We start from the raw sequence: 25,320 nt of genomic DNA on the forward strand, positions 1-25,320 counted from the left end.
GCTTCCAGTTTGGATTCAGGAGACAGACACTATCTCTACTTTCAAGATTAGGCTTCAAACTTTCCTTTTTGCTAAAGCATATAGTTAGGGCTGGACCAGGTGACCCTGAATCCTCCCTTAGTTATGCTGCAATAGACGTAGGCTGCCGGGGATTCCCATGATCAGAGATGGGCAGTAACGCGTTACTTGTACCGAGTAGCTACGACGTAATGGGAAATTCACAGAGAAACTCGCGGATTCTTTAACTGACCGCGGCACACCTGCACCAGGGTAAACCTCCGCCTGCCCCACTCCTGCTTTACAGGTGAAAATAGAGCAACGGGACCGCTGAGTCTTTGACTTTATTTATTTTCTGCTGTGTTTTACTTGCATCTATTTGAAAGACTGAGTGTAAACACAAAAAATATTTTATTTTATGTGCTGGAATGTGCAGAAAATAGGTTTAAATGTTAAACTAATTTCTTCCAGTCAGAGAATGTTGCATATAATTTAATTTTTGCTTGATGCATAAAGTTAAAAGATTAAAACTAATAAAACAAGTTTTAAAAAGAGACTTTTCCATTTGATTACATTTTGTATGATGATTATGTAGAAAAAGTAGAATTGGGCTGAAAGATCTATCGCTTTATCACCTCTTCAGGTTGTAAATCGTGTTTTTAAAAAGTAAATAATTAATTACTTTTGAAAATAAGTAATCAGTAAAGTAACTGGATTACTTTTTGGGGAAGTAATTAGTTACTGATTACTTTTTTCAAGTAACTTGACCAACACTGCCCATGATGCATTGAGTTTTTCCTTTTCTCACTCACTATGTGTTAACAGACCTCTCTGCATTGAATCATATCTGTTATTAACCTCTGTCTCTCTTCCACAGCATGTCTTTATCCTGTCTTCCTTCTCTCACCCCAACCAATTACAGCAGATGGCCCCGCCCCTCCCTGAGCCTGGTTCTGCCGGAGGTTTCTTCCTGTTAAAAGGGAGTTTTTCCTTCCCTCTGTCGCCAAAGTGCTGCTCATAGGGGGTCATATGATTGTTGGGTTTTCTCTGAATCTATTATTGTACGATCTACTGTACAATATAAAGCGCCTTGAGGTGACTGTTTTTGTGACTTGGCACTATACAAATAAAATTGAATTGAATTGAAAAGTGGGATTTTAAATCTTTTAGAAGCTTTTCAAATATGATCATCAGGGGAGATCTCATTTCATCTGTTTTGTTTATTTCTGACTGGTTTATTTCCTCATACTCTCACCTCTCAAAGAGTTGGGGTCCCAGAAGAAATCTACAAAAATCTGTGAAAAGAAAATGCTTCATTGCTCTTTTCCTACTTTTATCTAGAAATGTACACCCCAATCCTGGTCCAGATTACAAATGTTTGAGTACTCCTTGTGATGTTAAAGGTATTATTTATTTAAATGTCAGAAGTCTTCTTCCTAACCTGGATTCAGTGTAACTTTGGGTGAACACATCTGATTCTGATATTCTTATATTACCTGAAACCTTGCTTACAAAATCAATTACTGTTTAGCAATAATGAGACAGTGTGTCATGACGCTGTTTCTTCTTCACTGCACACTGAAGCAAATACAGAATCACCACCTCCAGACAGCTTTTTTTTATTCATTTTTTATTCAGCTTTTCAGAAATGATTGTCAGATTTTTGGAAGCATTCATTCTTGCATCATCTTTACCCTGTATTCAAGTTTACCAATTCATCTTTTTCCTATTTTTGGTCATATGCATATCCTGTTCCACTGGAGTTTCAGATAATAAGGTCAAAATGTTTACAAGTCCTGAAAAATCAGAATGACCTGAACATTTACATTTAACCAATTTTAAGCTGCTGCTCTGTAAGGTGACATAGAGAGATAATATATTCATCTCAGATCAACTTCTATGGAAGTGGAAGAGCTCCAGTTGGATAATTCTGAATGCAGCTGTGTTCCTGAGGTGGCTGAGTAAGTCCGCATGAAAACAAGACAATAACAGAACCAAATTTAAAATGGATGATTTCGTCATAGAGGGGATACAAAACATCAGTAACACTGATCCTGGTACAGCAGTAACATTGTGATATGATACAGGACAATCTCTCTGCTGGATGGTTATTTCATTATAGATCAGTAACAAGGTCAGAGATCACATTGAGAGAAATCTGCATTCATTCTTTACTAAAGCCCATAGCGCCCCTTTAAAGAGAAGAGGAGAGTGAGGGGGAAGGTCCATGTTGCAGTTTTCCATTGTTGTCATCAAAGCCAAGTGAAATACTTGTGTGAGTAGACATCTGTTTTAGAGCAGCAAAGCTGGAAGGATTGTTCCCTGGCACGTCCCAAAGCCCACCCTGTAGCCATCTCCTTCACAGTAACCTAAACAGAGGAAGCCATTGGACACGTATATGACCAGTGTCATGATGCTGTGTAATACTGTGTAAGCTCGAAAGCTGAATTTCTGACAGGCAATATAAAAGTAAAACTTTCTCTACTTTAGTGAGCCATCTGTTTGTAGTCATACATTTGTTTAGGGCTGTGCGATATGACCAAAATCTCATATCCCGATATAAGACATTTATTGTCCTGACAACGATATATATCAGAAAAATTTTAGATTTTCTGCCAATTCTGTGAATCTCGACTTGCATGAAATGTTTTCAGCTGGGTGTTGAGTCTTTTGACCCATGCATGAAACTATACATTTTCTGATATAAGTAGTAAAGGCCGCTTATATCTAAAAAAAAAAAGCGAGAACTTTAAGAAATTAATAGAGCCACTACAGTGACCATCACAACGCTGATAAAATATTGCTGTAAATTGTTTATTTGCAACACCACGAAACTGTCACGGCTGGCGGGGTGAGCCGTGTGGTGTGGAGGAAATGGAGGACCCAAAATGCAGCAGTGACTGATGGTACGAGTGATGTTTATTCACAAGTGGTAGTGGCAGAAACAGGCAGAGAGGTATGACAGAACAACTGAAGAAACCTAAACTGGGAGAACTAAATGACAAACCTGAGACCATACAAAAGGCGTGCGGGGCAGAGAGACGCAGAGACAGGAACACCATAGAACGCAGAGATACACGGTGAATGCAGACGAGCCGACAACGAACACAGACCGACACCCACTAAATATACACACACAAGGTAATCAGGTAATCACACACAGGAGGGAAGAACAGCTGAACCTAATACACATGATGACTGGAGGAGACAAGCTGAACACAATAACAACAGACACAGACTTTCAGAACAAAACAGGAAATCTAGGACCCGAACCGGACACAAGGGGGGAGGACACAGAATAACTAGAACAGAGGGAAATAATCACAAAACACAAAACGCTGGGTCAACGACCCAGCACCATGACAGAAACAAACGGTAGCGTGATATGAAACGATGGATGTTTTCATATCATCATCCGAGCCGATATCGTTATCTCGAACAGCTACATTTGTTTATGTATTATTGTTATTATTTAACTATTTGTTTTTAACAACAATAATAAAATATTGAAATACACTTTGAAACTGAACAGATTCCTTTCATAATGTCAGCCAGATTAAATTTTCAAGTTCAACAAGTCCAAACTTCAGCTGCAAAATTAAGATAAGAGTTTATCTGGAAATGCCTGAAGCACACGAGAGTCCGACAGTTATGTTCTAATTCTTCAATCCTTATGTTTTGTCTATTGTAGTTAACCTTATCTTTATGTCCATGTTGGCATTATGTAAAGATGCAAAAATGTTATTGCTACTTCTAAAAATATTGTCACATAAATCCAAATGATATGAAGTGGAAAGCATACGTTTTAAACAGACCAACCTGATATAGTGACTTCATCTCCATCATTCAAGAAGGTTCTAGTTCCTTCTCCTCCCAGGTCAATGTTCTTAGAGCCATTCCACGACAGCTCAAGCATGGACCCAAAGCTCTCTGGATCCTGCCATGAAACAAACCAGTTGCAATAAGGACAATGGAAAAGCAACAACAGTGTGAAAAGCCCACAAGAGAATTTGCTAATGAGTGATGTTATATAATCTAGCTTACAAACTGAGAACTGACAGACAAAAAGGTACACATTACAGTCATCGAGTCCTAAGCATACTGTGCATGTGGACACTCACAGGTCCACTGATGGTGCCTGAAGCGAGCAGGTCTCCTGGTTTGACATTGCAACCATTGACCGTGTGATGGGCAAGCTGCTGCTTCATGGTCCAGTACATGTACTTGAGTCAGAGAGACAGAAATAAAAATAAAACATTAGTGAATTCAAGACGGGGACAGTCATGGTACGCAGCGGCACAGCACGCTTTTCTACTGTGCACTTTATTTTGTCTTTTTTATGCCTTTTTACTGCAGCTTCCTGCAACACACTGTCACTTTCAGTCGTCAGACATCAGCCTCAGCCTGAACCTGGCCTTTACTTCAGATTCGACCGACATTATCCCACCTGAGATTGTGAGACCACCCAGCGCTCTGTGGTACATTGTCAGAAACAGACAGCCGAGGGAGAGGAAACAAAAGTGGGGATGGAGAACTGATTATCATATCCAGCTGTCAAAATAACAACACAAACCCCTCCATCCATCCTCATCCTCCTCATTAATGACAGCTCCCTCACAAACATCCCTGATCCCTCAGCGGAGTTACCGGTCAGACATTACACTGCCAGGACCGCAACAAAGGAAGGGGGGGGGGGGGGGGTGCTCTGTGCTTATGTGCTTCAGGACTGGTGCCGTAACAATAGGATTGTGGACAGTCACTACTCACATGTCAAATAAGTGCAGGCCCTTTAATTTACCTCACAAGCTAACGGCAGCTGCATCAAACAGCAGAGAGAGCGCCCGGAGAGTGTCCATAATCTTGCTTTCAGAAGTCATGTTTAAATCTGTGCTCTGTACCAAATTCCAACAACATGTTACATGTGCCACACAAATATGGACTCTATACTCAGAGCAAATCCTTTGCACTACTTCCAAGCACATGGTTCTCCAGTGGGTGCCTTTCTCTTGTTTTGTATATATTCCTGTTGACTGTATATATTTCACCTGTTTGTTATTTATTCCTGCTGTTTTTCTATTTACCTTTTATTCCTACACAGTTAGCATCGAGCACCCATAATTTTGTTGTAGATGTACATTGGCAATAAAGGGCTATTCTATTCTATTCTATTCTATTCTATTCTATTCTAAAAGAGAGCAACTGAAACTTTATACTGATTCTCCATTCTCCTAACGAATAAAGGCCAATCCTTCCTTTTGCAGTCTTCTGACCAGCTGAGAGAAATGAAGAAGTCAACAATGTCAAAATTGCTACAGCTACACTAAATAGATAAAAATGTCAGAACACATTTTACATAACACAAACATTTACAAGAGAATCGGTCTTTCTAAAGAACTCACTGACTTTGAGTGTGGTGCTGTAACAGGATTTCAAATCAGTTCATAAAAATGCTTCCCTTATTCCATGTCTGGTAAGGTTCTCCAGGTTCTCCCGGTCATTGTAGTCTAAGAAGCTTGGTAAGAAAAGTGTCTGAACGTCTTTAAGTTTCCTTGAAGACGTTTCACTTTCATCCGAGAAGCTTCTTCAGCTCTAAGAACAACTGGTGCAGAGTCACAGCTTTTAAGCCCTATGGGAGTGTCCCCCCCAAGAGAGACATGGACCCCCTCAGATGAGAGGTGAAACGTCTTGAGGGAAACTTGAAGCAGTCCAGACGCTTTTCTTACCAGGCTCCTTAGACTTCCCTTATTCCATGGCCAATTTTATGTTGTTTCTTTGCTGCAGCAACTCAAAAAACTGGAGCAATCCATGTCAAGTTAAATCAAAGGATTGCTGAGAGCCAAGGCTTTAAATGACTCGATAACTTCAAAATCCCTCTGGCATTAACATCAGCACAAAAACCGTGTGCTGAGAGCTTCACAGCATGGATCTCCATGACTGAGCATCTGTTGCATATATAATGTGTAGATGGCTTACTACTTTTGTTTATACATGCTGTTTTTCTTTAGTGGTGCAGCCAAAGAATATAATAAAATATAATCATTTAAGAATGAAGCAACCATAAAATGCTGGCAAAACAGGCATAGCTGAGACAGCAACATGTCAAGTCCTCTTTAATCGTATTTTATATAATACGGTTTGTTTGTTTAAAAACATGTAATATAGTGGTTCTGGCTCTGCAACCATGAATCTTACCTTAAAGTTGGATCTGCAGATGTTCACAGCTTCAGCCATGCCTTTGCCTTTAACAACAGAACATTTCAAAACATGTTACTCTCCTAACCAAGAGCATTATTATAGTGAACTAAAACTAAACTAAAAATGTGGGCAAATGGTTAACTGAAATAAAATCGCATCCATCTTCTTCTATTTAGTAGAAATAAGAACTATCCTTAAAAAAAATTAATAAAAGACATTAAAGCAGCATTGTGTACTTTTAAAATAACTAAGTTCAAATGAAAGTATATAATAAATGAGCTTGTTTTAGGGTTGTGACAGTTTGGTCAGTTGTGTTTGTTGCCTGACCTGGACCGTCAGTGTGTCTGTGAGTCAACAAAAGTGCAACTTCCTTTATGTTATAATAGCAGAGTAGCACTGACACTTTTACAAAGCAAACTAAAATAAAATATTTTGACTAAAAAGACTAAAAGCTAAACTGAAAAGAATAAACTTACTCTGGCAACGAACTGAAGCTAAACTGAAGGGAAAACAAAACCTCCAAATGAAACAAAAATAATAATAATAATCTAGGATCAAAGTTATTGTAGTCTTGTAGTTTCTAATTTTTATTTTTATTTCATTTGGAGATTTGGTTTTCAGGCAACCACCAGTTTACAGTAAATACAGAAATAATGCTTTACACCAGAAAATCCAATGGGGTCAACCCAATCTTAAACTTTTAAGGCCAGAAAATTCTCATTCTTTGAAAAAAATCTGATCACCCTTTTTGGCTCCTACCTCAGAGCACACTGTGTTCTGTTGATCTTATGTGCTGCACAATAATGTTTAACATTTAGTATTTACTGTCATATTCCCATATATCATTGTGATGTTGTTTATTCTATTACTCTTGTTCTCTTCTGCTTGTTTTCTTTTTTCTTTCTCAGCAGGTGATCCAGGTGATTGATATATGCATTTTTCTTTCTCTGCCCGTTCTGTTGGTTTTTGGTTTTTGCCCTTCTCCCCCGTCCCTCTTCTCAGCTGTTTCTCTTTCCCTCTTTCTTTCTCCCCTTCTTTCCCCCAGTCAAGTCTGTCCCGTATTCAGTAAGTGAAAATAAAATAAACAATAAAAGGTGAATCAAATGGACCATTACGGCAAGGCTGGGATGGTCAGTTTGGTAAAGTAAATCCGTTGGGCATCTTTCTTTGCCTTTAGACAACAATTCTGATGCAAAAGAGCCAAACGGGACAGGCAAAAAAAAAAAAGAAAAAAATCTGATCAAACTACGAGAAAAATTTGTATTTCTTTGAATATTTTATTCCCAAACCAAACAGCAGAAGATTGTTGTCTATTAAGTGCTAATGCTACCCAGTCATTAGGGTATGAGCATTCATTAAAGTATCTACCCAACAGTATGTAGAAGGTTGAATGAGACTCACTTAACCAGCTGCATTAGGATGCTGCCTGCATATTGAAACATCACAGAAACTCTATTACTATATATTACTTAACACTGGCAGGGACAGTGCTACTCCTCATGAGAGAACTTGACCATGAGTATATGTACAATTGATATCATGATAGTTTGTGGATGGTACCTTTTAGTGAAACAAACAGATTAATATTGAAAGTATACGCATCATGGTGTTGTAGGTATGGGAGGGGTTCTGGATCCTGTTGGAAGACACAAAATACAAAGCTGAAAAAGAACAGTGAGCAAAAAGAGATGAAAAAGAACACATTTTCATTTCACAGGTTAGAATGATGGAAGAAAAAGGTTGTGAGGTGATGTCAGATGGGACGGTCTGGCTTGTGGTCTTTGCTCTAATTCATCGCAAAGGTGTTCAGTCAGGTTGAGATGAGGACTCGGTGCAGGTCAAGTTCTTCCTTGTCAATCTCACCAGTCAATCCCATCGTTATGGACCTTGATTTGTGCACTGGTGCACAGTCATGTAGGAAGGGATCAAGTTGGGAACATGAAACTGAATGAAACTGAACATGAATGACTTGGAATGCTGAAGCATTAAGAGTTCCTTTCACTGGAAGTAAGGGGCTGATCCCAGCTCCTGAAAAAACCCACCATAATCCTCCCTCCTTTAAGAAAATGACACTTGGCACAATGGCAGTGAAGTACCACTCTTGTGGCAACAACCAAACCCAGACTCCTCTATCAGAGTGACAGAAGCACGATTCATTACTTCAGAGACACGTCTCCACTGTTCTAGAGTTCAAGCTCCTGTTCTGCTGATGGGTTAAGGACCTTTACCGCCTTGTCCAGCATTATTTTAATTTGTTTGTTTTTTTTGCCTGTCCTGTCCAGTACTGTAGCCATCAGAATTATTGTCTGAAGGCCAAGAAAAATGCCGAATCGATTTATTTTCCCTAGTGGACCATTACGTATTTGCTAAACTGGTCTTGATTGACTGGTCCACTTGATTAGATTTTTCTTTACTTTAAGTTATTACTAGAAAGAAGATTAAGAAGAAGGAAAGTGAAGTGAAGATATATTATATATTATTATTGATATATTATATATTATTATTTTTTTTGCACTAACTTGTCTTGTAGCACCTTGGTTCCTGGAGGAACGTTGTTTCGCCTCACTGTGTATTTTTAAACTGTATATGGTTGAAGTGACAATAAAGTTGAACTTGAACTTGAACTTGAGTTGGGAAGAGAGTTAAACGAATGAGAGGGGACAAAAATAAAGGAGAAGACGGGTAGAGAGAAAGGACACTGAAAATCTACTTGACCACCTGCTGGAAAAAAACAACCAACAAGAAAACAACACAGCAGGGAAACCACAGCAACAACCAACATAAGCACAAGTAACAGTAAATAATAAATACTGAATGTTGAGTACATGTTTCTACACCTGTATGAACACATGTGTGTACACCTGTGTCAAAAAGTGGGTGTGGGAAGTCATAGCCCCGCCCCCCCAAGAAGCAGGCATGGAGGAGATCCGGGCCCCGGACATCTGGAGGCCGCCCAGAGCATGAGGACCACTGCAGGGGCAATCACACCACCCACTCAGAAAAGACCTGAGAAGTGTCCTAGAAAGAGGTCACCCAGCAGCCACTGTACAGAAGCCACAGGGCGACGGGCCCAGAGGCTCTACTGGCAGCCAGCTATGCCACCAGGAGTGAGCCAGTACTCACCCAAGCATAACCACCAATGCACCGGCAGCTGGGGGCACCAGCCACTGGGAGGGTGTGTGGTGGGAGGGGCCTGAGATGTTCTGAGAGAGGTGGAATCTGAGACCTGACCTAACACCTAGATATAGATGAACAGGCACACACAGACACAAAGATCCGTTCCCACCCTCATGCACACATATACAAATACTCAGCACTTGCCCAACATGGACACACACAGAAATAAATGTAGTACACACGCTCACACTCCCCTCTACATACTCTATATTCCAGGCACAAGCACCCCCAGAGGAGCAATCCCAGACCATGGACATGGTTCCCTTTACGCTGGGGTGGAGAAAGAAAACCACCCCGGGTCCTGCAACAGCAGGGAAGCCCACCAGCCCAGACTCAGACCAGCTTCTCCTCCCAACCCTCCACCCCAGATGGCAAACAGAGAACGGGGTGTGTGAAGAAAGGAAGCCCCTTCCTGGAGTCAGCTCACCCCCCGACCCCCATGTGTGAGCCGTTCCCTGATATCCACCAAGGACAGTGGGTGCCTGGGCCCATCCAGACTGAGGCCCACAGCAGCAGCACCACCAAGCCACACAGAGCATGAGGAAGCCCCATCCATGCAGTTAACTCCCAGACTGCATAAGACAATAGACGCCCAAGCTGAGTTCATCTTTTGACTCGATGCTATAGTCTGATTCAAATGTGCTCCTTAATTCTTTTTGAGCAATGTACTACATGCCGCTTATCTTTGTTGTTGTTAATTGAGAACCTTATGTTCACCTGAATGGGGTTAGGCTCAGCAAAGGGTAACAGTGCCTCCATGGGGACGACCCAAGGTGAAATAGTTGTCCCAAAATTCTTCCCCAGGAAAGGTCCCAATGGAACATACTCCCAGGCCTGGATGTCCCTAGCTGAGAATAAACACAAGTGAGAGAAAATTAGGAAGGTTATTCTTTTTTCTTTCCAAATTACTTTGCAGATTATTCAATCCACTCTCGTGGCAAACCTTTAATTTAATAAGTTGTATTCCAGGACACAAATTTCCAAAGTGCATAATTATCGGTTAATACAAGAGTTCAAATATGGTTGTCCATTCATAAAACTTTGTGTTCTTCGTTGCCACATTGACAAGTGTATACTGAGATAGTCTATACGTTGGTCGCACATAGTATTGTCATGATCCTGGGTCTGTTGACCCAGCGTTTTGAGTTTTAGTTTATGTAAGCCCTTCAGGTTTCCTAAGTTCATTTGTTATCATGCCTAGGTGTTTCTAGTTCTTATTATTTCCCCCTCGTGTTTCCAACCATGTTAAATCTCCCCAGCTCTTCATGCGTTTCATGTCTGTGTCTTACGTTGTCAAGTTCGGGTTGTCATGTCTATGTCTCTTTATGTTTCCTGTTTTATTGTGAAGAGGTCTGGTGTTTCTGTGCTCATCGTGTTCACTGTGACGTCATTATGTTCATGTGTGCCAGCTGTTTCCCCATGTGTTCCCACTTCCCTCATCCTCCTGTGTGTATTTAGTCCGTGTGCTTTCAGTCATTTGTTGTCGGGTCGTCTGCTCATCCATGTCAGTTCACTATGGTTAAGCTTTTTCATGTTTTGTTATTAGTTCACCCAGTTTAGGTTATTGTTTAGTTTTCACCGATGCCCGATTATTTTTACCCTCATTGCTAGCCTCAATAAACGGCTTGTTTTGTTTATCCACACTACGTTTTGGTCTGCGTTTGAGTCCTCCTCTGCAACACATACGGTCTGCCCCAGCCAGACCGTGACAAGTATACGTCCAGATTAAATATCTTTGTTTCAAAATCATGCAGAGTGTAATGATTTGTGTATTTATGTCAGTGAACACGAACAAATGCATTGCCTTGTCACGGCCTTTTCATGTTTTGCCATGAGAATTGGTAGTAAGGGACAATTCATCCATTCTATTTATTAATGAATCAATTTTCCAAGGGACATTTCTAAAATACACGCACAAGCACATGTTTAGTCTAAGTAATGTTTTATATGTACTAAAACAAACTGTTGACAAGTTAAATTTAATCTTGATCTTGAAAGGTTAGTATATCCAGTTCATACCTGGTACCATAATTCATTGTTGTAATCCAAAGTTTCATATTCACTGTTCCTCAGATTCCACTTCATTTAGAAACTGATTTCTTTTGATCTCACAACATTTTAATGTTTAAAATTACATCTTTAACAAATCAGTGATTAGAAAAATATGTTTTTAATTAAATTTAGAAAACATTTTCTACAATTTAAAGCTGCAGTGGAGACCGTCTAATTAAATCGTCTAGATTGGTTCAAAGTTGCATTAGCTACTGAGGTACCAGCATGGCCGCCTACAGGTTTAGTTTTAATGAAGCTGGTTCCTCTCATGAAATCTAGCTGCAGTTCATAATTAGACAGTGGATGTTGTTTAAGTATATTATACAACAGTTTGTGTAAGTATATATTTTCACAAACAATGACTCAAATGGAGCTGTGGCAGTGTAACAGGACTGTTACTTACGAAGAGTAACTCTCTGCTTTGGGGGTGACTGTAGCTCAGGAGTCAGAGCAGCTCCGCTAACTGAAAGGTTGGTGGTTTGATGCCTGGCTGCTCCAGTCTGCATAGCAAATATCCTGTGGCAAGATACTAACCTCAATTTGTTCTCTGATGCATCTATCAGATTAAAAATGTGTGTGAATGAAAGCACTTTCTTTTTCTTTCTGGGTTACTTATTCTTTGATGTTCAAAGAATGTATGGGTCCATTTTGAAATGTTTGTTTCGTGCTGGCTATAGTTTTAATGCCAGTCTTCTTTCAGAATCTTTTTCTGTTCTTGCACACAGATACATTTCATTGCCTGAGCTTTCTCCACTGAAAAAAATACTTTATAAACAAGAAGAAAGCATTGCATTTAGCTTATTGTGCAGTTCTATGGGAGAAAGTTTACATGGCAAATATTCATAGAAAGTCTGTGGTGAAGTCTGCAGCCTGATGTCCTGAGGGCATCAGCAGTCGTGTATAAAGTAAAAGTGACATCAGTTCACCTTCAAGCTGCATATTCAGCAGAAATGTCACAGGCTGAAAAACCTCTTACCACTGTACTGTTAGGAGGAAAAGCTGGGGACTAAAGTGAAGAGTTCACTAGTAAGACAGGATGTGCTTGAAATATCAAAAGTCCAGAGAATATGTTCCCTAAAGACAACTCCCTACTTACTGGATATTTTAAGAGTAAAGTTAAATTCAAAGGTTTTGTACATTTAGCTTTTTTTCTTTTTCCTACGGCTTGTATCTCTCTGACACTCAGACACGAGAAGGCCTGGCTTACAATCTCCGCTCTGATTCATCATAAAGGTGTTCTATCAAGCTGAGAGGAGGACTCTGTGCAGGCTAGTCAAGTGCTTCCTCAGCAATGTCAATCTCAGCATCCACTGCCCTGTGATTTCACATGGCCCACCTGTCAGGGGTTTTGAGTTTGTTCTGTATTTTTGAGTTTCTTGTGTAAGGTTTGTGTTATTCTTATTAGGGTCTAGTTGAGTTGAGTTGAGCCGTTACTATCATCTGTCTCCTTGGTTTTTGTGTCTTGTTTCTTGTCTAGTCCGTCATGTGTTTTAGGTCTGTGTGTTCCATAGTGTCAAGCTTGTGTTGTCATGTCTATGTCTCTCCATGTTTCCTGTTTTATTTTGAAAGTCTTGTGTTGCTATGTTCAATGAACATCTTGGGATAACAAAGCAGCAATATCTGCTCCTGTACTTTAGACACATGGGATTCATGTAGCCTCTCTCCAAGTACCAATAAAAGACAAAGCTACAATAGTAGTTGTGTTGAAAAGGCACAACCTGTACTCCCTGAATAGCCTCCCAAATCACAGCCGGGCAGGGCAGAAGTAACTCACCCAGTGTTGTGCAGAGGATTACAGAGTGCATACATATAAGACTAAACAGCAGACTTGGTTTGTTGTGGAGGGTGGAAGTTCATGACTTATTTTTTCACTTTACTTTAACCGGAAATAAACTTTCAGTTACACTTTTAGTAGCTATAGCTATGAAAATATGAAAACAGCTTGCAGCATTCATAGCATGTAAAATTACAATCTATGAATATAAAAGGACAATTAGCTTTTACAACCAGATACAATGTGTCATTTGAACATAATTATTTGAGTCTCATAGGTGTTCTTATTGAATAGCGTCACAACCACATGTGAAATGTAAGATTCTGTGTAAACCTTAGTTTGACTATGGCACTGCAGTTGGTGGCGTACCAATGTGTTCTCTAGTAACGTTTTGGGAGTCCCCCCTTCTTCTCCTGCAGATTATCTACTATAAACATTCCCATTTCTGTTGCATAGTAAAACCATCTTCAAGCATTTACAACATGAAAATGTTGGTGAGGTGTATTGTTTAGAGACTCTTACCACTCCAGTCATTCATGAGTACCATTCCAAAGATGTGTTCATGGGCTTTCTGGATAGGAATGGCTTCCCCTAGCGGATTACCTCCTCCAACAAAGAATGCCTGATCACAAACAGAAGCAGTTGTGAATATGAAAACAACTAAATACTGAAGTACAATACTGAATATTCTGACCAGAGAAACTCTGATCTTTCTCTCAGTTAATTCAGATGTTGAAATTAAATTAATACAATTACAAATAAAATACACCTGGGCTGTTAGATTAAACAAACACATTAATCACCATCTCCAGTTCAATGTCCAGCTTCTTAGATGGGCCAAACACTGGGGGTTTTGCTAAAAAGAAGAACAAAGGCAACAGTTATCGTCAGCTACGAGGTGGGACTGTGCCGAAGCTGCTCAAAGTCACAAGCACATCACGCAGTCATATCTGTGGACAAGTAAATGGTTTATATACAGCATATGATTGGATTTAGACGCTAAAGATGCATTAATTGATATTCTGATTACTAATAAAACACAAATTAGTTAAGCAACATACAAACAAAAATAAAATAAAGTTCTTGAAACTAGATCAGGGGAAGCCTTGAGGATTTTTAGCACTTATATGATGAATGTAATTTGGATGCTTTACCTCTGATTTGGTCCATCGGGGTAATATAGATCGATCGAATTCAGTTCACTTACTAGTCTCTAACTTTGCGTCTTGCTGAACACATAGTGTAAAGTGATTTATCAAAACTTTTTTACTATTTGCTGCTGCTGTAAATTCCTTAGCATTAGATATCACTGCTGATTCATTAAATTAGCATTGATTTACTTTACTTATCCTGTTTGATGAGTAAAGGTTTACATGAACTCTTAAGATGTAAATGGTTTGATTTCACAAGACTTGAGACTAATTTATTACTTAGTACTTGTTATTCTGTTTCTTTGTTATTCTGTTTCTTTCGCTGAGGGAACATGTGCACGTAATTTCGTTCCACCTCATGTAAACATGTGATGCGAATACAATAAAGAATCCTTGAATTATAAGGATCTTACTCTGATCAGGCCTCATCTGGCCTGAAGGGCGGCGGATGGGAGTCCCAGAAACAACCACTGATGATGCCCGGCCATGGTATCCCACAGGAAGCCTCAACCTGCATAATACAGAACTCAAGTCACTACAACAAGCTGCTGTGCCGCTTTAAGTCTGCAATGTGCAAAATGGATAGGAAATTGATTTCTGGCAAATAAGCTGCATCATTTCCAGTTATCTTCGAAATGTACAGTTAGTGACAACAAGAAGAAGATAAGGGTAAAGGCATAACCTGCAGAAATGAGACAAAGGTACTTATAGTTGAAGATGAAATATTAACCATAGTAAATAATGACTCATTTAATTATGTAAAAAAGCTCAATGTACGCGAGCGTGTGGGTAATTCTTCACAAAATATTCCCAAAACAAGCATTTTTAGGCATGTAAATAATGTTGAATACTAAGAAATTTCAAATCACATATGTTGCTAAATGGCAAAATGTCTGACTTTGAGATGATAAACCCCACGGTAGCATTTCTGTTTCAGTTCAGCAGCATCGATCGTTGGTCACGTTCATAGTTTGATTGCTGGTTTTCTGGACTTAATTGTCTTCTGAATCATATTTTCAAAGTGTTTATATGCAATAAAATCCAAAAATAAATTTGCTTTAGTAACTTTGACACAGTCACATCTGCTGTAATATTTACACAGATTACTGTGGTTTACAGAAATACTCATTTTGGCCATGTCATTTTCAGGCAGTAACCTCAGAAAGACTGTATGGGCGTTTAGTTTGGCAGGTGTTTTGGTAGCAACCAGGGACCCCATACACTATATGACATGTTGTGGTTTACCATTTGCCCTTTGGAGCTTTTAAATTGCTTCATTTTATAAATGAACTGTTAAAATGAAGTGTTAGGTAACTTTATGCAACCTTCACTGCCTGAGATGAAATTATCCAGTACAGTGTGTCAGAGGGATTCAGTGGGGATTCCTGCAAGTCCACACCAAAGCTCTGAAGTACAAATTAATTAGGCAAACCTTGTAGTGGCCACAGTTTGTGGACAATTTGAAATGATCTCTTTTAATATTACTACACATTAAGGCCTCCCAGTCAGCATTTTCTTCATTGTATCAAGTGTTTACTGTTGGTTGGATTCACATGTACCAGTTTGGCATCAGAGCATTCTCCTTTCCCCGGAACATGATCCCAACATTAGTGGCATGATCTCTGGAGGAGTAGAAGTCCGTGTAGTCTCCTATGAAAAACAGACAGTTCATGAATGGGATGGATGCTTTCTTTAACAAACATTTGCAGGAGCGGTCTGCATGCCTAGGCACTTGATTTAGTGTACCATTTCGAGATTAAGTATAAAAAAGCTTATTTTTGCTTGTACTCTCTGCCGCCTGCATTCTGGGTCCACTATGTGGTTCTCCACCCAGTTATATTTGCTCTGTCACAGCTGTAGTAGGCTGTAAAAATGTGTTCTGAATTTTGCAAGTGTCTTGAGCCACTGCTATAGAACCAGCAATGTCCTTGTAAAAGAAGAAACAGCATTATTTGATGTGTGTGTGGTGGGGCGTGGTTTACGATGCTGCTGCAGGTGCGCTTGATCCACCTGCGCGGCATCTGCAATGACGCCTCGCCTGCTTAAAAGTTTGGAGATGTGGTTAACAATGTGGTTGTTGGTGTGTTGAGCTGGTGGCGGGCTAGCTGCAGCTGTGTGTGGATGTATAGCAACCGTGTGAGTGTTAATAAAGTATGTTGAAAAGCATGTTTATGCCACCGGGCCTGCCGTGGTCGTTTACAGTGTGAAATTAATCAAAAAAGGCTTTGTACACAGGTGTGTATAGATATGACATCAGAACAATGCAGAAGGTGCTTGCAGGCACCATTCCTGCCATTTTCTTTGGAAATAATGATATTTCTACATGACCTTGAAATTTTGAGTGGAAGTTTATATAAACTCGTCAACCACAACATTAAACTCAGACAGGTCAAGTACAATGACATTAAATCACATTAACTGAAGTTTGATAAGCGGTTAAGAAAATGTATTCATGAATGAATGGTATATACAAGTGTGTATAAGTGTACTCTGAAGTTCTTTGGGCAGTCAGTAAGATTTAAAGACTAGAAAAGTGCTGCAGTCAAGAGAGACTAATGACTCTCTCACTGCGTCCAGACTCAGCAGCTACGGCGCGCTGCCAGAGACCCTACGTATGCAGTTTAACAACCGTTTTTTGCCTTTGCTATCAAAACATCATGATAGCGTGATTACCTGACAGAAAATGACAATGAAGCCACATTTTTGCACAGGTTTGGCCTGTGGTTCTAAACTTTTGATCAGCTGTGAAACAGCCTGTTTCAATTTAAGTGTTGTTTTCAATAAATTGCTCCAAAAAATATTTTGTCTCACTCCCAATTCTGCTTGTTGCATGTTGAAGCTCTACTTGGAAACTTGTTTTGCAATGCCATCTCTTCAATAATCATGCAAAATATGTTTGTTTTTTGCCATTTTTCAAGTCGTCTTTAACTTTTAATTGTGACTGTATACAAAAGCAAGTCCATTTTCATACAACAAAATCTCTGATAAGAGAAGTTTAGGTGAGGCTTACCAATGTTTGCAGGAAGGTGCATGATGACTGCGCTTTGATGGATAAATGCTCTGCACAGACAAAGGAAAGAGGTGGATATTAGCAAAATAAGCTTTCTCAAAAGAGGATACACACACTTATGGACATAAAATCTCCTGAAGACTAAATAATGCAAAGATACGTTTTGCTTTGTTTTGTTATATGTGGCTCAAAGGGGATTAAACAATACAAAACTGCATTTACAAACACAGACACACTTGTAGAGTGCAAAAAAATCCAGAACCCCCCCCCCCCCCTTAATATTCTGGCAGTTTTGCACCAGAAAAATATCTGAAAATAACAAAATCTATCATCACGTAAAACTGTGGAAATTTTCTGTAATTTAAATACAATAAATGTGTGTGACGTGTGGGATACTAAATTAGACTGCAGCTGTTTTAGCTTTAAATTTACTAGAATCACAGACTTTGTATATTAAAAATAAATGCAGTAGTAGTATTAAAAACAATGACATTACCTATTAATATGGTAAAACACTGATCTAATACAATTATCAGGCCTCTAACAGCAGAAAAGTACTCTTATTAGTTGGGCTTTATTATGTAATTTAATGTGAACATTTTTGTACTTTTTATCCATAATTAATGCAATAATATTCTGTACCGCCCATTAAACAAAAGTCACAATATTTTTATTAAACGGGTACCGTGGTTTAAAAATACAGCAATCTACTGTTTATTTTTATACGGACTGTGTAATAGGTTTTTACGTGTATTCTAGCATAAAGTTAATGGATTTACCCTTTAAAAATTATCCTTGTTATTGTAATTATAATATATTGTTAACTACAGATGTTATAATGCACATACTGATCAATATGAATATTGAAAGAGACCATTTTATCATTTTATATAACTTTTTCAAAAATTAGAGAACAATGAGATTTTGTTTTACAGTGCCATCTCTTCAATAATTAGGACACACTTACTTGCTTTGCCTCAGCATTTAATTCTGTTACAGTTTTTCTCAGTCGCTTTGGTGCATTTCTCACAACAGAATTAAACATTGCACAACAGTTAGTTCAACCACCACAACATGTAGTCGTTTTGGCACAACCCTGTGGCGGTTTCACGTTCACTGCGTCCAAAGGCAAATGCCTTTGGACATGAAGCAGTTGAGTGAGTACAAATATCTAAAGAATGGTCACGTTTGACTTCCTATTCATCACTATCTCCTTTCTTTCATCATGAATGTCACAATTATTCATACTTGTACCGGCTGAATAGTCATTGTCCTTACAACTAATAGTCTTCATTGCATTGCTTGTGTCAGTGCACTCAAAATTGCTGAACAGCTTGTCAAACGATTCATACACCCATTTTGAAAACCCTATTTTGGAGGAGTTCCCATGAAAATCTCCATAAACTACATGTCTCAGGTGAACCTTATCTCACACTAATGAAAATTGGTGTGTGTCACTCCTACTTGCAACCAATGAAAAGCCTCTCCTACCCAGTCACAGGTGAACCGCGGCACAGCATCCCCCACTCCACAAGTACATATATACTGCAATGTAAACCAACAGACAGGATTGGCATGAGGTGCATACTGAATCTACAAAACAGCAGAACATGGAACGTCAGCCTCGTGGAAGAGGAGTGAGGATCGGTGGAGGACGAGGACAAAACCGGGTGAGAAGAGGCCAACCACATAGACACGTTCCTGACGAAATCAGGGCAACACTTGTGGATCATGTGATAAACCATGGCCTCACAATGGCCGAGGCTGGTCGAAGGGTGCAGCCAAATGTTGGGAGAACTACTGTAAGTTCTATCATCCAGACATTTCGTCGGGAAAACAGGTGAGCACACCGTAATCTAGTTACAGTATGCAGCACAAACTAATTTGCTCTGCACTTTCATAGTCATACAGGAGACTTGCATTAGGACATGACCTTACAGATCCTTACACATAGACGTACTGTAACTGAAGCGCAGACTTGGCCCAGGTGTGGCATAGTGTGCTGTGGTACAATACAGTAATGCTGTAAAGAAAGGAGTTTAGAATGATAGTCCTGTGACAATCACTGTAAGCATGTTTGCGCTTACATGTGTGTGTTTTCCCATCTGCATCTCAAAAAGGACTGCCAGACAACCTAGAGGAGGTGGAAGAGGTCCACTTATGACTCCGCAGCAAGAGGAAAGAATTTGTGCAATGGTGGCTGCAAACAACGCTTTGAGACTGAGAGAAATACAAAGAACTGTCGTAAACGATGACACCATCTTCGGAAATATTCAGTCAATATCAATTTCCACCATAGACAGAGTCCTCAGACGGAATGAAATGTCCATGAAGCAATTGTACAGAGTGCCATTTGAACGGAACAGTGATCGAGTGAAGGAGCTCCGTCACCAGTATGTACAGGTAACACATGTTCGCATATGTACCTCTGTTCACTGTAACAGTTTAGGCCATGTACTCAACCTACATTTATGCATGTTACTGTAATCCTATGTACAATTCCAACTGTACAATCTGTTCTGCCAAATGCACCATTACAGACCTGTCTGATTCTCATCCTTTGTAAAGCATATCCTGGAGTTGGAGGCCAGAGAACCCCTGCACATGTTTGTATATCTTGACGAAGCGGGATTCAATCTCACAAAAGGCAGACGGCGTGGACGGAATCACATTGGAGAAAGAGCCACCATTGATGTCCCAGGCCAACGAGGAGGGAATATTACAATGTGTGCCGCAATCTCAGAGAATGGTGTTCACACCCATATTCCTCGTATTGGTGCATACAATTCACAACACCTGTTGGCTTTTCTGGATGCTCTTCATAGGGACCTGATCCCACAAAATGGAAGGGATGATCCTGGTGACAATCGGACAATGTATGTAGTGGTTTGGGATAATGTAAGCTTCCATCACTCTGCTGTAGTCAGGCAGTGGTTTGCAGCACACGACAGGATGCTTATGGAGTTTCTTCCTCCTTACAGTCCATTCCTGAATCCAATTGAGGAGTTTTTCTCTTCCTGGAGGTGGAAGGTATATGACAGGCATCCACATACCCAAATGACCCTGCTAGCAGCTATGGATGCAGCTTGTGATGACATCACAGCAGAGTCCTGCAGAGGGTGGATTCGACACTCCAGAAGATACTTTCCCCGATGCATCGATAGAGCTGACATACGCTGTGATGTTGATGCAAATATGTGGGCAGACAGACGGGAGCGTCTAGATATCAATGATTGATATGCAGCAGTGTCTGTTTTTCAGTTTGTTTTTTTTGAGTCGTAACTACTGCAGTGAGGTTTACTGTCTAGGTGAGTTTGTTTGCTGTAAAATGTTTGATTTACTGTATTTCCCCAGTTTGCACAAAGCTGTGAACAGTTTCAATTAAATATTATCAAGAGTGCATATGGAGTGTCTTGATTGTCCTTTACAATTTATGGTTTTCAACATGCCATGCATGCGGTCCGGACTTGACATGTCATTGGGAAGCACCTACAAAGACATCCGTCACAATGGGAACATGTTCAGACCATGTGATTTTGTGACCAAAGGTGCTGGTCTAATGACTTGTAATTGTGACAGCCCTGACACTTTGTTTGGTATCAGTACTTGCTTTTGATGAATGTATTGTCTGTTTTGCTCAAGGGATTTGTTGTTGATGCATTGACAACTTATTTTGGACACCTGACTTTTCTTTTTGATGGAGTGACTCACTTTTGCAAGTTATCCACCATGTTTTGCAGTTTGCACTAATTGTTTTGAGAAGTGCCTTAGTAGTGGTGGAGAGTTCAATTCTGTTGTGAGAAATGCACCAAAGCGACTGAGAAAAACTGTAACAAACAGACCACAACAGAAAACTTCTAACAATCTGTCGTAAAAAAAACGAAAGTGCTTTGTTCAAATGGCTGTTAATGAGCCATAAAAAACAGCAAGTAATTAAACCTAGGGTACACTAAATTTAGAGCCACACTGAATATGGCAAGTTTTCCTGGTGCTGCAGACACCTAAAGATATTTAGGCACGTGCAGACAGCAAAGTTATTTTTCAGTCTAGTTGACAACAGGCATAGTTTCTATGGTAGCTCGCTCTATCATTAGAAAATAACCACTACAAACTTCACTGGTGGTGGAGTCTGAGTACACCACATCTCCAACTTCCTCACCTAAACTGTTACAACTGGAGTGCTTAAATTTTGGGCGAATATTCTAAATACCATTAGCCACATTATAATAGATAGATAGATAGATAGATAGATGCATGAGTGGGGCACAGAAAGGAATGGGCAAGAATACTAGAGGCACAAAACAACAGCTCCTGGTAGACAGAGCAGTCGTCCAAGACTGCAAGAGCAGGCTGACCAACCTGTGCACTGCCTCGATTGATTAGAAGAAGGCCAATGACTCGATGCCCCACACCTGGATCCTAGAATACGTCGAACTGTACAATATCAACAGGACCCTAAGAGCCTTCATCAGGAACTCAAGTTTTTATAACATGGTAGTTTACTTGATCATACTAACTTTAGCTACTTACCTACCTTTAACTACTCTGTCAGGGGTATTAATAGTTAGTAATAGTTAATAGTATGATGTATAAGTTAATATCTACAAGAGACAGTCCTAAATATAATGTATGAAATAAAAAAGGTTTTAGCTACCTTGCAGTCCTGAGCAGTAGCTAGAATGTGGGGTTTGCTGCTGTTGAAACCCATTGGTTTATGTAAGCATGGTTCTGTGAGGCAAGCCACAGAGGAAAATGGCAGCTAAAGTTAACTGTTGGTGCCTCAATTCTTTTCCTTCATCCTGGGCTATAATAGAAAATGCAGACTCCCGATAAGCAGCAGTCTGCCACCTACTGGCAGCTGGCTCTTTGCAACAGTGTCTAGTGTTGAAGTGGCAATTTAAAGGGATGCACACTGACTATTGCCCTAATTAACATAATTTCATCTTAATGTTAATAACCCAAAATAATCTGTGTCCTGATTGCACACCTCACAACACTGAATTGGACAACTGGGAAAACATGGATGGTATCTTATTTTTGTTTACTGGACATTTTAAACATGTGTTCCCCCTTCTTTCCTGCCTGAAATACTTTTACCATATTATGTATTGTCATCCAGATGCTGTGAAAGAGCAAATCTAATATATTCACATGTATAATTCTTTTAAACCTAACTATTAGCATTTAGCATGTGTTTCCAGTTTATTCCAGACTTCCTGATTCTTTCTGATTCGTGTTTTATTCAGTTATCATTGCCATGGTATTAAATTGCTGCTTATTACACCAAAACTGCCAGTTGTTTCCTGGTCATCACTATTCTTTAAGCTTGTTTTAAAAGCTTATTAACATGGGTATTAATGTGTTATTAAATAGAAGCAGGCAGTTTTGGATTTTGTAGTTGGAAGCAGGTTATTTATTGCTTTATACATAGATTTATGTGCAATATTACTCAACTGTAACCACTGTTGCTACCATTGTATTACTTGGATATTAAGTGGTTATTACTTTGGTAATTAAGTGGTAATAACTTAGAAATCAGCACATTATTACGTTCATGTTTCTGCCTTGTTACCCTATTATTACTACTTCATTACAGAGCTGTAATAGAAAGCACAAAAATATATGTATTTTCTAAGAGAAAAACAACACAGTAGCCTGAGGATGAAGATGCAGTGTAGACTATGCTTTGTACTGTACACTCCTGTAAACAGACTGACCTGCTCCGAAGGCTCATATCATCTCTCAGTGTGCTCTCATTGGCTGACAGCAGCATTTGCACTGTCCTTCTGGCTTCCCTCCAGGCCTCATAACCAAGAGCCATGAATGCATTCAGTGTAGGCTTATAGGGACACAGATAAAGGTTAGTATATGATCCACCAAGTAGCCTTTTTGGTACATTTCTTCAATGGAACATGAAACAAATAAAACTTTGGCTGATGCACAATACATTAGTGGGCGAGACCACAATCCAAGTGTAGGGGTTCTGTGTGACTAAATGTACACAGGAACCACTTGATCACTTCCAGCTTTGTCTGTTGTACTGTGAACATATCAAAAAGTAGAACTAGTAATGACAACCCTTTTGTTCTAATGAAAGCTGCTTAATTAGTGAATATACTTTCAAACATTTCTACTGTCCTGTAATGTAGGATATCTAAAATATATGATCCACAGAGTTCAGAATGTGATTCTTCCTGACTCATCTCTATACAAAGGAAAATATTTACATTGCTTTGAGAAAATATTTGCTCCCCTTTCTGTTTGTCATATTTGTCCCACTTACATGTTTCAGATCAAATAGATTTTAATATTTTAATAAGTTTTAATATTATAGAAAGACAACCTTTGTAAATACAAAATATGATGATTTAACTTGTTTAAGAACTGCCACCAACGGCAGCATTTAAAAAAACACCATCATCATTTGAAAGGTTATTATGTTTTAAGAATGCATATTTGTCTTTCTAAATGATGTTTAGGACGAGACCTGCAGTCTGTCATGTTACTGAGAATGCCAAATCTGTAAAATCTGAAGCTGCGGTATTCCTGGAATCTTTATTTTCATTTTTATTTCCTTTTTTAAGGCATAAGATTGTCTATTAACGATCTGATCTTTAACTGACACAAAAAATTAACTTGCTGGATTGTATTGATATTCTACTGTATGATGAAGAGACATAGTATGGCAGTAATACAGTGGCTTGCAAAAGTGTTCGACCCCCTTGAACTTTCCCACATTTTGTCACATTACAGCCACAAACATGAATCAATGTTATTGGAATTCCAGGTGAAAGACCAACACAAAGTGGTGCACACGTGAGAAGTGGAACAAATTCATACATGATTCCAAACATTTTTTACACATAAATAACTGCAAAGTGGGGTGTGCGTAATTATTCAGCCCTGAGTCAATACTTTGCACACCCCACTTTGTAGTTATTTATTTGTAACAAATGTTTGGAATCATGTATGATTTTGTTCCACTTCTCACGTGTACACCACTTTGTGTTGGTCTTTCACCTGGAATTCCAATAACATTGATTCATGTTTGTGGCTGTAATGTGACAAAATGTGGGAAAGTTCAAGGGGGCCGAATACTTTTGCAAGTCACTGTATTTCATTTACTGAAATTTTGTTTAGTTAATGTCAGATTAAACAGGTAACCTGTGTTATTGGTTAATGTTTAGACTCACCTGGTCAAAGACATCTTGATGTTTGGAAAGCACAGGTCCTCTAAACAGAGACTTCACTGCACTGAGGTCTAGGATCTGGTCCCCAATCGCAACACCAATGCGATGTCTGGGCTTGGGAAGTACATGCATCCACAGAAATACACGTGACTAAAGATTATCTACTATGCTTTCACATACACCACAGTTCCACCACCAGTGTTATGTACATCAGGGCAAAAGGCTCCCTTTAATGCAAATAATAGTTCCCTACTAATACCACTGTTCTCTCTTCACATTAATTTAATTCTCATTGTGTCCTGTAGATGGAAGCATTGTCATCCAACCCCACTTGTAAAGGGACAAGTGGACCCATACCAGGCAAGAAAACATAGACACTGAATGTATGTATGTATGTATGGGGGGAAGGGTTGAGGTTTTTCATTCAATTTTAATCAACTCTCTTTGTCTGTGTGACTAAACTAGTGTTTGTGAGCAGAACATTCCCATGGGTCAGGTTTTTACTTGGAGAAAAAGAGGCTCTGCTGTCATCTCTGTTACTGAAAGGTTACGCAATATTCCTTCATTAGAATAGTAGTAAAAAGCAAACTACACTTACACTGTCAGGTGTAGAGAATATTCCATAAGGAAGGTTGTGGAAGGAGAAGTCAGAAGTTGGATCTACTGCTATAAAGGACATCTTCTCTTTGGCAGCTGGATTCAACTGAAGCTTACTGACTAACCAAAAGACTGAGCAGTAAGCTCTTCCAGATGTTTAACTTTAGAAAGGCCCCA

General features: G+C 39.4%; 1 protein-coding gene and 1 long non-coding RNA gene across 2 annotated transcripts; one reads left to right on the forward strand and one right to left on the reverse strand.

The window, feature by feature from the left end:
• Positions 1–1,600: 1,600 nt before the first annotated feature.
• On the reverse strand, positions 1,601–25,290 carry fah (fumarylacetoacetate hydrolase (fumarylacetoacetase)). The gene is made up of 14 exons (XM_082531066.1): positions 25,145–25,290; positions 24,550–24,660; positions 23,074–23,195; positions 17,357–17,406; positions 15,906–15,996; positions 14,760–14,857; positions 13,999–14,051; positions 13,718–13,817; positions 10,087–10,217; positions 7,753–7,828; positions 6,190–6,236; positions 4,119–4,220; positions 3,817–3,934; positions 1,601–2,366 (listed from the first exon to the last, which is right to left on the reverse strand). The coding sequence occupies exons 1-14, from the start codon at positions 25,223–25,225 to the stop codon at positions 2,290–2,292; spliced, it is 1,257 nt and encodes a 418-aa protein (XP_082387192.1). The 5' UTR covers positions 25,226–25,290; the 3' UTR covers positions 1,601–2,289.
• Positions 18,362–19,947, forward strand: LOC309705590. The gene is made up of 3 exons (XR_014276581.1): positions 18,362–19,196; positions 19,477–19,759; positions 19,925–19,947. It is a non-coding gene; the product is annotated as an uncharacterized lncRNA (long non-coding RNA).
• Positions 25,291–25,320: the final 30 nt, after the last annotated feature.

This window comes from Aulonocara stuartgranti (assembly GCF_965226115.1).
Source record: "Aulonocara stuartgranti genome assembly, chromosome: 1".
Lineage (NCBI taxonomy): Eukaryota > Metazoa > Chordata > Actinopteri > Cichliformes > Cichlidae > Aulonocara > Aulonocara stuartgranti.

Bases quoted from the DNA above. Each gene is read 5' to 3' on its own strand.
- fah (XM_082531066.1), bottom strand. From the start codon at position 25,225: ATGTCCTTTATAGCAGTAGATCCAACTTCTGACTTCTCCTTCCACAAC. The intron at 15,997-17,356 runs GTAAGCCTCACC...TGTTTTTCATAG, and splicing joins GCACCTTCCTGCAAACATTG to GAGACTACACGGACTTCTAC. The intron at 4,221-6,189 runs GTAAGATTCATG...CTCTGACTCAAG, and splicing joins TCTGCAGATCCAACTTTAAG to TACATGTACTGGACCATGAA.